Here is a 14,962-nt window from a genome sequence, read left to right on the forward strand (position 1 = left end):
GATATCCATAGAGGAGAGAAACACTTTCCTTCTATGGTTAACACTTAGTTGGGTAGCCTACTTGTTTTAATTCCCATCCAGAATGATGGGGCAGTAACGCATATCATGAAGGTTATTCTCTTGACTTCAAAAAAAAAAAAAAAAAGATGACTATCCATTTTTTGTGCAAAAGTATTTACTAGAATAAGTTTCAGCCTACTGAAACTTGATAAGTCTCAACTATCACCAGCCTACCTCATCTCTGACCTCTTTTAGGTATTGGAAATGATTTTGCAGAACTTATTTATTCATAAGAGACACAATGTACCAGCTGCGTAGATGTGAGCTGTAGCTGTATTGTGTTTATCTTATTTTATTCTCGTTTTCCATGTCTCTGTAACTGGAGTTACAGAGCCTAAGGCACTAAATCTCAAATTTTTAGATAAAGTTGAAACATTTGAGTTGGTGTGTCCCAGCCTCAATTTGTGCCACATAATTGTCTATCTGCACCGGCTTGTGTTTCTCCATTATCTTTGTATGCAGTCAGCCCACATCTAAAATTTTCTTCCCATTCAGTCTCAACACACTGTAAGGAACTACAGGCTCATGTTTTAAGGCTCATAGACGGCACAGTCTGCCCTAGATTTTCTTAAATAGTTGCCAAACTCCATTCCATCAGCAGAATCTCTCTCTGTCTTCAAAAATCACTAGTGTGCTATGGTAATCTACTAATAATAAGATTATGTCATATTTTTATTTAAAATGGTAATATGGTGACATTAATTAATAAGGTAATCACCTGATAATTATTAGGTAACATGGTTCATATTTTCAAAATATTATGGGCTACTACCAAAATTGGTAATTACCAGATTGTAGTGCTGAGATTCCTCGTCCTTTTTGTTCCAAACATTCCCTTTTGTTTTTAGTAAATACTGTACAAAATATTCGTTTAATGCTATCATTTGTTACCTGGAAACACACCTAGTAGTTTCTTTGTAATAGCCATGAATATGTGCTGCAAAATGAATAATTACATATTTCTACTTAATTTCATGGTGATATTAGATTAAACCAACACCAAGAGGCATAGTAATTACCTGGAAACACTTGTGGTAGGCCTAACCCTACAACTTTTAACTAAACACAACATGATATGTTGTTGATGAATTAACAAGAATTGTGTGCTTCTAATGTACATATTTTACTCATCAAACTTCAAAGCAAAGCCTTTGAAACATGTTCATACATGTTTTTTTTATGGTATTTTGGTGCTAAAGAAAATACACCTTTTTATATCTTCTATAACATGAAAGGTTGGGTATGCATTTTGCAGCACTGATTCATGGCTGTTGCACAGAAACTACCAGGTGTGTTTCCAGGTAATTACTGTGCCTGTTGGTGTTGGTTTAATCTAATATCACCATGAAATTAAGAAGAAATATGTAGTTAAGCATTTTGCATCTTTAGATGTGTTTCTGCATAATTTCTGCTTTTAAGTCTAATCAAGTCTAACTATCAATCACTTGTTAGTTACCATTACATTATTATTGCCTCCTTATTATCAAAATATCACCCCACTATTACCTTATTATTACCAAACTGGAATGTAAATGCTTCCAACCTGCCTCTCCTGAGAGTACTTTCACTTTCATCCTATATACTTATTAGCAGAACATTCTCATTCTCCATCTCTCCATCCCTCTCAGAAAAAAAGTTTTCTGCTAGGCTTGAATATGTTACTTCAAGCCTCTACAAGCCTGTGGCACTTGTGTCAGGTAGAACATGAATCTTGAGACATTAATTCTTGAAGGCTTCTCCTTGATCTGCTGTAGCTTGTACCTCATTGTTCCTCATTTGTACATCACTTTGGACAGAAACATCTGCTAAATGAATAAATGGAAATGGAAAATGTAGATATCCAACTGCAAGGAGGCGCAAACACACAAACACGCACACGCGCACGCGCACGCACACGCACACGCACACACACACACACACACACACACACACACACACACACACACACACACACACACACACACACACTTTTCAATAGATGTGTCTATTATAGCTGTGTAACATCAGAAGTAGCTCCCTGGTTTTGAACAGCTGTGTAAATGTGGAATTATTGTGATGTTTGAAACCTTTATTTAAGTGGGACAAACACACAAAAAACAATTAATCCTCTATGTTTGTTTTGGAAGAGTAATACAAAATTACATAATTATCATTTTTAATTATACATGTACAGCATTGTGGTCTTTGGAAACACAAAAATGAGAACATTAAGCTGATACCAACAAAACAGGACAATCTGTGGCATCTCCTCCTTTTCATCCCCCATTCCCATTTTCTGTTTCTCCAGCCTCACTCTGTCACACAGCTCACCTCTCTCTTCGTCTGCACTCTAAGCTTCTGCATCTCCATTCAACAGGAAAAAAACATTGTTATAAACACTGAGAAGTATATTTAAAAAAAACAACTTTTTTTCATTTCATCATACTTAAAGACAGTATGTAAGACATTCCAGTCTGCTGCCATCAGTGAACAGCTTCTTCATACAGTATAATGAAATAAATTAAGTGGAATGATTGAAATTACTACTCTTCTTTGTGTCATAATTTACAAAATGCCTATTCTCTCTTTTCTCTCTCTTAATTCCATCATCCTTATATTTCTCAAATATTGTCCTTTTTCACCCTTATGTCCATGATCTCTGAAGGAGGCCTGAGCAGGAAGCAAATGAGACAGCGGGCCTGGGGTATTCTCACACCTAGCTAGTCAGGATAATTCAAACCTTGGAGAGGTTTCCTCCATTAGAGCTGTTACACATCAAGTCCAGAACTAAAAAGAGTCTCATGTTTAACCCATTGTGTTTACACAGCAACTCCAAAACTATCTCCAATTAGAAATGGTTTTCAGGATAAATAAAAAAAAATACTCTACATAATAAGTGGGTGTGTAACAGGCTGTGACAACAATGACCAATCACATTCATTACCTTCATCCCCTACAAACACAAAGCTCTCTCCATCATGATGTGCAGACAGCTTGGGAAGCTGTTATCTATTATTAGAATGAGTTATTATTGTCTGAGATGTAGTTGAAAGTATGAATACAGCAGCTCAGTTATGCTGCCAATAGCACTTTTAAAGTTGAATTCATGTTTCTGGACATGCTGAAGGTCTGGCAGTCACCATGTTTTCTTTGCATAAAGTGTATATAATGTGTGCGGTTTTATTTGGCATTGTGCTGCATCAGTTCCCGTTAATCCCTTGTGTGTGAAGGCCATTTGAATCCCGTAAGGGAATGACAGACTACACCACTCATAATGAAAACTACTATATAGAGAGGTAATGACAGAATGTTAATACATTTAATTGCTATTGCTGGCATAAATACTTTCAAAATGGGGTTAATGAAAATCTGCAGGATTATAACTTTAAATACTAAAGTAATGCAATAAATAAAATACAAGTAAAATTAAAAATTGGGTCAAAGTGTTGGGTACGTTGTAGCCTATTTCCTATTTTGTGTATTACTTTTTGAAAAAAAGGTTTCATTCAATTACATTTGATTGTTTGCATACAACAATAATTACTGATTAGCTGAGAATGGACCTGTTGCCTATTTAATCATTTACTTTGCTAGCAATTATTCTGTAATGATCCTGTTTACAGTCCACAAATTAGTTGGTTTTGGGACACACCACTATAACATTTAACAACCAAAGTTAAAAGAGCAGTCCTGATTCTGCTGGACTGGCAATGACACACCCTCTACAGCCCTCCTACTGCGATGCATGGAGCTAGCATAATACCACACTATCTCAGGAGAGGAAAAATGCAATGTCACCAGCGCAAGCACAGGCATGAAAATAGAGCCCTATGCATACTTGTGATTGATTTGTTATTTTTTATGTGAAGGTATCAGATATGTTTTAATGTTTTTTCTCAGCAACCAGGAGTCTTCATTTTATCAGATGACACAGTTTTAAAAGTTCCTATAAAAAGTTTTGAGTTGTTGCTGCTTTAGTTAGTTTGTTTCACCACTGGGATGGAGGTTTTTAAATACATTTCCAAACCAATGCTCAGAGTATCATGAGGAGGGAGGATGTGAGGATGTGTGCACTGCACAAACCTTGACCACCTACTTTCTGTACAAAAAAGGAAATGAATGTTCCCATTTTGTCGATAAATGTATTGTTTGGCTTGAAATTTTGCTTTGTAACCCATTGTGTAAATGGCACCAAGGAGCAAGTTTGGTTTAACTTTTACTTGTTCTTTCTGTTGATTTGGGGTGCTGCACCGACAAGATAACCAAGGACCATGATTCAGTTCAAAGCAAAGAGACTCAGGTTTGGAGATCCCCTCAACATGAACAAAGTGAAGTGTGATCTGGTCTGATGTATTCTGCCTGTGAAGTGTTGGGTCCTGTTGCTGTCCCCCTCATTGTGATAAATATCTGTAATCAGCAATTCTCAGTTATATCACCTCAATCCAATATCAGGAAGTGACTTTTGATTTGGGATTTCCTCCTTTCCGATGCCTGAACATCCGCCTCCTCAACAGTTTCCAGTGTCTGCTTTAGAGAGTATCATCATCTGATGCACTGCTATATTTCCAACATGATTGGAACATACTTCCATTTCCAACACGATATTGGATGGAAGGAAGCGCACACACACATAGATTAAAAGTTCATGTTAATGTGTTTCCCCAAGGTGTGTGTGCATTCTCCCTGTGTCACGCGGAACTGAGGCTGTCGAATCCACAGAATTTCCACCGTTTCTCCAGTGTTGCACCAACACCACTCAGCTCCTGCCTGAACATACTGGGTAGACGGACCATCAGACGCTCCAGCTCCCCCGCTGATACCTGACCGAGGACGTGAGAGACAGCAGAGACATGGAGAGGTAGAGTGAGAGGACAGGAAAGGAGATGAAAATGTAATAATACAGAAAGAAAAGCAGTACATTTTAAGTGATTTTTAATTGACCATGCTTTGAGAGAAACCTTTACTAAGCAAAAAACTATCCTCCATTAGTTTACTTTTGAATTTGGTGCATTGGCTCCATTCAACGGTGCTTGTTCCCATTTACTTTTTACTCACTTAGAGGGAATCTGGTGAATAATCTGCAGTTCATGTGCTTTTTCCTCATTATTTTTTCTGTTTACTTAGTATAGAATTATATGAAAACATCAAGCTGTGGTTATCACAGGAAAGTGTTATCTACTGTAAGATATGTCGGTCAGTATCTTAATGCAGCAATCAAGACAATTCCATATTTTTTGACAATATTTTTCAATTTTATTTTAAATAATTTTAAATATAACACAATATCTTAACAATCCTGAGGTGCTTGGAGACATTAAATCAAAATGAAATCAATTCAAACCAGTCTGCTCCTTTTAAAAAAATCAAATCCAAATATTTTCCTTCCTATGAATCAATTAGAAACCAAAAACAATCAGTGTATATTTGCACATAAAGTATGACAAGTTAGTAGCAGCAGTGTCTCAAATTAACTAACATGGGTGAAGCCTGGTGTGTTTCAGCTTGCAGTGCTGTGCAGAGGCCTATGAAATCAGTTAGCAGCAGCCCCACGGACTAATGTTTCAGTCTGAACCTTTGCTATGAGCTCCATTTTATACTCATTACAGGGGGATTAGGATTAGGATGTTTACATTTGTAAATATAATCCAACAATAGGATGCATTAGAACTCTTTAATATCCTCAATAATATGATTATATTTTACAGAATTTCACATTTTTATGTAAAGCATTTTCTAAACATAGTATTATGTTGCTAGTGGCATGGCTTAATGGCTGCAATGTTGTTGGCGATGTCAACTGCCAATTTTGGTCCAGACTGAAGCTACTGGATGGATTGTCATGAAATTTGGTACACACATTCAGGATGAATTGTAATAACTTTGGTGATCCTCTGACTTTTCATCTAGTGTCATCGTCAGGTCAATATTTTAATGTGTCTCATGCTTTGGTTTATGACCAAACACCCGCAAAACTAATGATATTGCCTTGCAAGAGTGAGCTCAGCAAAGAACTGCTGTCACCGCTAAATGAGGTCTCCAAAAAAAAAAAAAAAAATCCAAATTGCAGGTTGTAATAAAATCACTGAAAACAAAGGTCTTGCATTTAGGGCTAAATTAACAGGCATGGTGAGACTCATAGGTTGAGGAGCAGCTGTGTTGGCTGGAGATAACAGAACTGATCCTCCTGATTAACCATTTGGTTAGAGTTATTAACAGAGGGTATCATACCTGTGAGAACCGGTATAGTGAAAGCTGGGGTTTGAAAAGGCAGGGATAGGGGATTGATATATATATCTGGAGCAGAGTGTGTGTAACTATTGTGTCCCATACTCCCTACTGGCTTGCAAACTGTAAGTGATGTTTGCATTTAACAGTCATCTTCCCTTGCAGTTAAAATGGAGATTATCTTGCTTGTTGATAAAAACCAAGACTAGTAGCAACACAGAAATTGAGAAGCCAATGATGCACGCCGAAAATGTGGCTGAAATTCTCACAGGATTTCCTCAGTGTAGGAATGGGACCAGAAAAAATGAATATTTTTTCGAGGCTCTCAATCATTTCTGCCAGTGTCTCAAAGTCCTGCTGTAGTCAAACAGACTGTTTGATCCTAGTGTCATTTGTGCTGACTTGCACAATAATAGTGAGGGCAGTCAGGTGGCAGTCATTGATCGTGGGGGCAAGTAGTGTGTTTATCGTTTGAAGAGCTTCATTCAAAGGTGGAGTGAAAAGCCGACCGTCACAGAAAGGGGAGGGGGACGGGGAGACGTGGTATCATTTCACTATGGAGATAACGTGCATATTTTAATAATAGTGTTGCACTTGGTCAGTGTTATGGGTCTCTAGTTTATCATTCTGACAGCAGCGACACTATAGAGTAACCAGGCTACATCTAAGTGGTCCGCTGCCAAAACCTTCTGAGTGGAACTCAGAATTATTGTTCCACACATCAGAGTAAGTGGATTATTAAACTATTTTGACAGTAATTGTTTGAGTCATGGAGGGAATTCTTCGTATGACTGCATGCACCAAACCATAACGTCCAGTTACACCCCTAGAGAGTAGCTGATTCCATTTGGGACTTCAACAAATCTAATTATGGAATCACCTACCAAGAGGACCTCAGGCTCTCTGGGAGCTGATCAATCAATGTAGATACAGTAAATAAGTTCAAAACACATACAGCAGGATATTCAATACCGCACGTGGGCCTTCACAATAAACAGCTGTCTGTGCAGATTACATTTTGTGATTGATTGATGCTTTTATTTGCTGTGTGAAAACTCAGAAAAATCGACCTTGTTCCGAAAAAAAATCATGTTGCGTTTTTGCCTTATAATATTGCGTTCTGTGTGAAAGTGAAAAAACATATTGACATGCAAATTAATCACATGAAAAAAAAAGCCCCTGGTGTGTTTAGGCCTTTAGAGCTGAGTGTTTCTTGACCCATGGCACAGCTCCTAGTTAAAGAGCATATAATCTTACATCATCTCAAGCCATCAGTTAGTTAAAAGTTGAATATCCAACTTTCAATTCAGGTAAACAATATTTTGTATTCATTCAAGCCTCATCTTTCAGACCAATTTTTTCCGAAACATGACGTCTATGAATAGCCCAAACCAATTGCCCAAACCAATTTCACATTCCATCTCAATATTGAACTCTTTGTATCCATCTGTGAACAAAATATCCAGTTGTTCCCAAGAACATGTTTTTTTTTTTAAATTAGAGAACAAATATGATTCAGTAAACTCAGAGTTGTATGAGAGTAGAAAAGTTGTATGACATGTTTTAGTTTTGAAGGACTTGCATTGAAACTCACACTGGTCTACACCTTGCTAGGTGTAGCAAAACATTTGAATGATACAGTATCATAGCAGTGCAGACAACAGTGTGACCTTGTTCACCTTTGCGTCGAGTCTCTGTATGTACGACCACAGATACTCAAGGTTGGCACCAAAAGGATGGACGTGAAGGAATGTTGATATAATACCTGCAGAAGAAAAAAGGTCTTCAGACAAACTCATGGCAAGACAGATACTGAAGAGATGGTTCAGTTTAAACAGCACAAACAGAATGTCTCACTGTCAGACATGTTTAGGAATTGAAGATTTAGCAGAGAATAAATGAAATCTCATTAGAAAAGGAATGCTAATACTTGTGTGTATTTATGCCACAATTCCCGGATTAATGACAGCAAAGAGGAATTCTAAACTGTCAGATTGTTTGCATATTGTTAATATTTACTATTTAATATGCCCAAGTTAATCACCATTTTGTGCTACTCATGAGTGCTTTAAGAGCACTGGCTTTTCACGCCAATAAAGCAGAGAGAGAGAGAGAGAGAGAGTGAGAGATGACAGAGAGTAAAATCCACTAGAATGGATATTAGATATAAAGGTTCAGGCTCTGGTAGAGCAGCCGATCTGCATCCTCATGAAGTGCTGCACAATAAACAAATGGCGGGGCAGCCACATAAAAAAACACTTGAGTCGATTACTTCTGAGAGGTCCTGCTAAGGTAGGCAGTCATGCAGAGGGAGGGGGATGGGGAGGAGGAATGGGGGTGTGATGGGGTAAGGAAATAGAGTGACGTCCCCTGGAGGAACCCAAACAGCCAATATTTATTTCCTTGATTTATGTGGCGAAACGCTGGCAATTACAGACAGGCCTAATTCAGTTCCCTGCCCCCAGGCCTGCTAACATGGAACACTGCCACCAGAGAACTGTGGGGTGAAAAGGGGTAGGGAGGTGGGGGGCTAATTTGTGTGCGCACACTCTTAAAATGGAAGTTTAATGTCCACCAAGAAAACTTCAACTGTTTTAACCCTTTCATGCATGAATTATGATAACCTCAGTCAGGATTTTTATTCCCCTTTCGGCATGAAAAAAAATATCTCAACTTTTTTGAACATTTTTTTTAAACATGCATTTTTCAAGGAGTTTTTCACATGGATCTTTAACCCCCTCAGCCCCCTCAGCATCCTCAGCATCCTCAGCTCCCTCAGTATCCTTAGCCCCCTAAAACTGCAAGTTACATTCTAATAATATAAATCAATTGATTTACAGCCAAAAAAGTTACTGCAGATGAAGTATTTTCAAGAACAATAAAGTCACAGTAATAGTATAATTGTAGTTGAAATATAGTCAGCGATGCATGATGTCCAAATTAGTGGACAGATGATTAATCGTCATTTTCTCACAACATAAAATCAATACTTGGTAATTTGAACAACTGTATTACTCCTTAGTTGTTACTTGATATTACAAAATTTTATTTACCTGCAAGGGTCTACTACCCTTGCAGCAATATCTTGGCAAGATATTCCTAAGCTGCTGAGCGTTTCCGGCCGACCAGCGACCATCTTGGTTTTGAGAAATTTGTGTTGCACTTACAAAAGCTGGCCAATAGGTGGCAGTGTGGGATGATACACTAGAGTCCACTGTGGTGGCTGATGAAGTATGTTAGGTTTTACCTGCTGTAATCAAGTTGAGATATCCTTCATAATGCAGCCGACATCAAGCCAGCGCAAAATGATTGTGGTGAAACAACTAAGAGTTTTATTCCTCTCCAGCTCAGGGCCCTCGTCATGTGTATTATCTTTCTGAGAGGGCTGTAAGAGTGAACAAAATTTGATTTATGACTGCCAAAATCGCAGGTTGTGACAGACTCATTGATGTTGCAAAGATGCACTCAAAAATATGTTTTTCTTCTTGTTTCTCTGAGAATGAACTTTACAGTGAAGTAAGAGACATCTCACAGACATGGCTGAAATTATTGGTACCCTTTCATTTTATTAAAATAATGCACCATGCACCCTGAACAGTGTTGAAATTAAAAGATATTTCATTATCAATGCATGTCTATGTTTGGTTTGCAGTGGAACAGAACGAAAAAGTTGTGAAAATAATTAATTCATGCTTGTTCTACAAAGACATTCTAAAATGCCTTGGACAAAATTATTGGTACCCTTTAGAAGTTGTAAAAAATAATTGATTTGTAGTGGTACTTTAAGCGGACTATTCTGTTTTAATTAGTATCATAGGAAAAATTACTCACTCTGCTGCCACTGTGTGCATCACATTGAACATGGAAAACAGAAGGAAAACTAGAGAGTGGTCTGAAGACATTAGAAAAAAGGTAATAGCTTAACGTCAACATAAAGGTCAACGTAAAGGTTACAAGACCATCTCCAAAGAGCCTGATGTTCCTGTGACCACTGTTGCCAATATTATTAAGAAGTTTAAGGCCAATGGAACTGTAGTCAACATCTCTGGACGTGGTTGCAAGAGGAAAATTGGCCCGAGATTGAACAGAGCTCAAATGGTCGAAAAAAGAACCAAGGAAAACTTCAATATGGATCCAAGCTGATCTTCAAGTTCAAGGAACAATAGTTTCAAGTCGCACCATCCATCACTATCTCCATGAAAATGGGCTCCGTGGTAGAAGACCCATGAAGACCCCACTTCTAAGGGGGAGACACAAAATTAGAGCTTCTTGGTAAATCACACCAACCCTATATTTACAGAAGAAGAAAATGAAGCCTTCAAAGCAAAGGACACCATGCCTATCGTGAGATATTGAGGAGGCTCAGTGATGTTTCGGGGTTGCTTTACTGCTTGAGGCACTGGGTGCCTTGAATCTGTGCAGGGCACAATGAAATCAGAAGACTATCAAGGCATTTTGGAGTGAAACATGCAGCCCAGTGTCAGAAAGCTGTGTCTTGGTTGCTGGTCATGGGGCTTACAGCAGGATAATTACCCCAAACATACACCAAAAAGCAAGTGGATGAGAAGAAAATTTTAGACCATTCTGAAGTGGCCTGCTATGAGTCCTGATCTGAATCCTATTGAGCACTGGTGGAAAGAGCTGAAACTTACAGTTGGGAGATGGCACTCATCAAACCTGAGAGAACTGGAGCAATTTGCTCAGTAAGAATGGGCCAAACTACAAGTGGAGAAGTATAGAAAACTTATTCAGAGTTACAGAAAGCGCTTCGCTGCAGTTATTGCCTCCCAAAGCTGTGCTACAAAATATTAAGTTTAGGGTAACAATATTTTTGGCGGTGCCATTTTAATTTGTTTTATTGCATAACATAATATGTTAAGTTGTAAATCAAAAGCAAAGTTTCAGTTATATTCAGTGTGAAATAAAGAATGATGGATACCATATACTTCTGTCAGTTTCTACTTAATACAGAGAAAATTACTTTTTTTTTTTTTTTTTTTAAAAAGGTAGAAGGGTACCAATATTTTCGGCCATGTCTGTGTGTCCAGCAGGAAAACCTCTGAAAAGAAATATATTTGCATATTTATAGATCATGGATTTTTACTGAGGGAGAAAGAGTGGATGTCATTTTAAGGATTTTAACATGGTAATTACACTTTTTTTGTGGAAACCATATCAGACACAAATTGTTGTTCCCAACAGAATGTTATTATATGTATTAATGTACGTCTGGAGGGGATCTTTAAGGTTTCTGTGGAGACAGCATGTTTTCCTCTGCGTCACGCACAAGCAAGTCAGCCACAAAACAATCTATAATATCATTGTCATAAGGATTCCCAAAACATCTCAGACCACCATCTCCTAGCGACTCAGGTTTAGCAGCTTGGCAAGAGACAGGAGTGATTTCCTTAATTGCAAGTTGATGAAATGCTTTTATTCCTTCTAGTCCTAGGACCAAAAATACATCACTCTGAGAATTTCTGGCTGGTCAGGACTGAGTTCTTGCTCAAAGATGCTTGATAAATATGGGCCCTGTTTAACAGCACTTCTTTGAGTTCCTAATGATATCCTTTTAGCAACTGACAACAGCCAAACATCTGTTTTGTTGCTTTTAGATCTTACTGTGGCTTTTGATACAATTGACCACTTCAACACAACCGGTCAAGGCAGATGGCTGCCTACCTAGAGCCTGGTTCTTCTTGAGGTTTCTTCCCATTAAGGTGAGTTTTTCCTTGCTGCTGTCATCAAGTGCTTGCTCATGGGGAATTGTTGGGTCTCTGTAAATTAAAGAGTATGGTCTTGACCTGCTCTATGTGAGAGTTTAGAGTTTGTTTGGACTCAAGGACTCAAGATGCAATAAGACATATGGGAAAGAATCATAGTATCCATAAATATCTTGGCTGCGTCCAAAGAGAGACAGTTTCTAATATGTCTAAAATTTGCTAAGTTGTACTTAGGTGGTTTTAATCATTTTTTAAAACATGTTTCTTTAAGTTCAAATTTGGATCCAGTGTCACACCAAGATATTTAAAATCAGTAACTATGTCAATCTTTTCACCTTTGATGAAAATATCAGTGTTAGGAGGTTGTACCATGGTTTTAGAGAAAAACATACCTGTTTTGTTCACATTTAGACTCAGACATGATTGATCAAGCCAATGTGTGATCCTTTCCAATGCAATTGTTCGCTTAGCAACAGCTAACTCAGCTGTTTTTGCATGTGTGTACACAATGGTGTCATCTGCATACATTTGTAGTTCTACATCATGACACTGGTGAGGGAGATCATTAATATATAGGCTAAATAATAGGGGACCTAACACTTCAGTGCACTTCATGTTACTGGACAGTGTGTCACCAACTTTAACACATTGTATCCTATTAGATAAATATGCCATGCCAGTGCTCTAGATGAGAAGTTAAATTTAGAGAGTTTTGATATTAAAACATCCTGATTGACTGTGTCGAATGCTTTACGCAGATGTAAAAATACAGCACAAACTACTCCTCCTTTGTCAAGTCTTGATTTAATTTGTTCTATTAAGTGCAAGGTAGCAGTTTCGGTGGAATGATTTGCTCTAAAGCCAAATTGCATACAATGTACACCAAAATTGCTTGTATTAAGAAATGTTGTCAGTTGTTTAATGACAACTTTCTCAGCAACCTTTGAGAGTACTGGCAGTATACTTATTGATCTGTAGTTACTGGCTTCAAGGTGGTCTCCAGATTTAAAAATAGACGTGACAATGGCACATTTCCAGTCATCAGGAAAGGAGCTGTGTTTAAAAACAAGTTAATTAAATGAGCAATAGGGGGAGTTCAAATATCTTTGTGTGATTTGACAAACATGGTGTCAAATTGGAAAGCATCTCTACTTTTGGAGCTTTTTAAGGAGCTTATGATTTTGTTTACTTGTAACTCATTAGTCTCTATCAGCTCGAAAACCTGGCCTGTGGCATCTATAGGAACAATGTCCAGTCTCCTTTTCGTAAATTTTTTTCCTTAACTCATATACAGACTCAACAAAAAATAAATAAATAAATAAATAAAATAAAATATATATATATATACATACATACATACATACATATACACACACACACACACACACACACACACACATATATATGCGGATACTGAGATCTTTTCATGTGTGTGTGGAAATGATGAAATGGTGGCCAGTGCACTCTTTTTTGCTGCAGTGTGCTGGGGAGGCAGCCTTACAGACAAAAACACCAAGCGATTAGACAAGCTGGTCAAAAAAGTGGGCTCAGTGCTGGGCAGGAGATCTGTGGTGGAGAGAGGCACACTGAACAAACTGAAAGCTATAATGGACAATAACAGACACCCTCTCCACAGCCTCTTGGAGCGACAGAGGAGTAGCTGCAGCAGTCGGCTCCTCTCATTGTGCTGCAGAACGGAGCGATTCAGGAGATCCTTCGTCCCCACAGCAATAAGACGATTCAATTCCTCTTGAATTGACTGGACAGTTTTTTGTTTTTATATTTTTATGAGCTCTTGTCCCAGGTTCCTTTTCAGCACCTTGGCCAGGCTGACAAAGAGTCATAACTCTATTGATCCATGTATTCCTATAGCTCTCAGTAGTGACGACTTTATGAGCTTCTTTAATGATAAAATTCTAACTATTAGAGACAAAATTCACCAATTCCTGCCCTCAACAGGCACCAATTTATCCCCAGGCACCTTAGAACCTTAGAAACAGCTGTAAAACCTGACATATATTTAGACTGTTTTTCTCCAGTCGACTTTCCTGAACTAACTTCAATGATTTGTTCATCTAAACCATAAACATGTCTCTTAGACCCCATCCCAACTAGGCTGCTTAAGGAGGTCTTACCTCAGTTAGCACCTCCTTACTAGATATGATAAATCTGTCTTTAGTAACCACAGTTCTTTAAAGTAGCTGTAATTAAACCTCTTCTTAAGAAGCCTTCTCTTGATTCAGGCATTTTAACCAACTATAGACCTATATCTAATCTTCAGTTTCTCTCTACGATCCTTGAGAAAGCAGTCTCTTATCAGTTATGTGACTTCCTACATAATAGTTTATTTGAGGATTTTCAGTCAGGATTTAGATCGCATCATAGCACAGAGACAACGCTGGAGAAAGTCACAAACAACCTCCTAACTGCATTGGACAAAGGACTTCTCTCCATACTTGTCTTGTTAGATCTTAGTGCTGCATTCGACACAAATGACCATCACATCCTATTACAGAGACTGGAACATTTAATTGTTGTTAAAGGAACTGCATTAAGCTGTTTTTAATTCTATTTATCAGATCGATTTCAGTTTGTACATGTTAATGATGAATCCTCCAAGGCTCTGTGCTTGGACCAATACTATTCACCTTATATATGCTTCCTTTTGGTAATATTATTAGGAAACATTCCATAGGTTTTCATTGTTATGCAGATGATACCCAATTATATTTATCAATGAAGCCTGATGAAACCAATCAGTTAAACAAACTCCAAGTATGCCTTAAGGACATAAAGACCTGGATGACCTGCAATTTTCTGTGACTAAACTCAGACAAAACTGAAGTTATTGTGCTTGGCCCTAAACACCTTAGAAACACATTATCTAATGATATAGCTTCTCTGGATGGCATTACCCTGGCATCCAGCTCCACCATAAGGAATCTGGGAGTTATCTTTGATCAGGATATGTCCTT

General features: G+C 37.9%; 1 protein-coding gene across 1 annotated transcript in view; it reads right to left on the bottom strand.

Annotated features, from left to right (window-relative positions):
- Positions 1-2,169: 2,169 nt before the first annotated feature.
- enox1 (ecto-NOX disulfide-thiol exchanger 1) overlaps positions 2,170-14,962 on the bottom strand; it is a 99,919-nt gene continuing 87,126 nt past the window's right edge. Inside the window, exons 13-14 of the mRNA XM_044366220.1 lie at positions 7,944-8,029; positions 2,170-4,859 (exon numbers count right to left, since the gene is read on the bottom strand). Coding sequence (XP_044222155.1) covers positions 4,728-4,859; positions 7,944-8,029 — 218 coding nt within the window. The 3' untranslated portion in view covers positions 2,170-4,727. The remainder of the gene's footprint in view (positions 4,860-7,943; positions 8,030-14,962) is intronic.

Source organism: Thunnus albacares, chromosome 11, assembly GCF_914725855.1.
Source record: "Thunnus albacares chromosome 11, fThuAlb1.1, whole genome shotgun sequence".
Lineage (NCBI taxonomy): Eukaryota > Metazoa > Chordata > Actinopteri > Scombriformes > Scombridae > Thunnus > Thunnus albacares.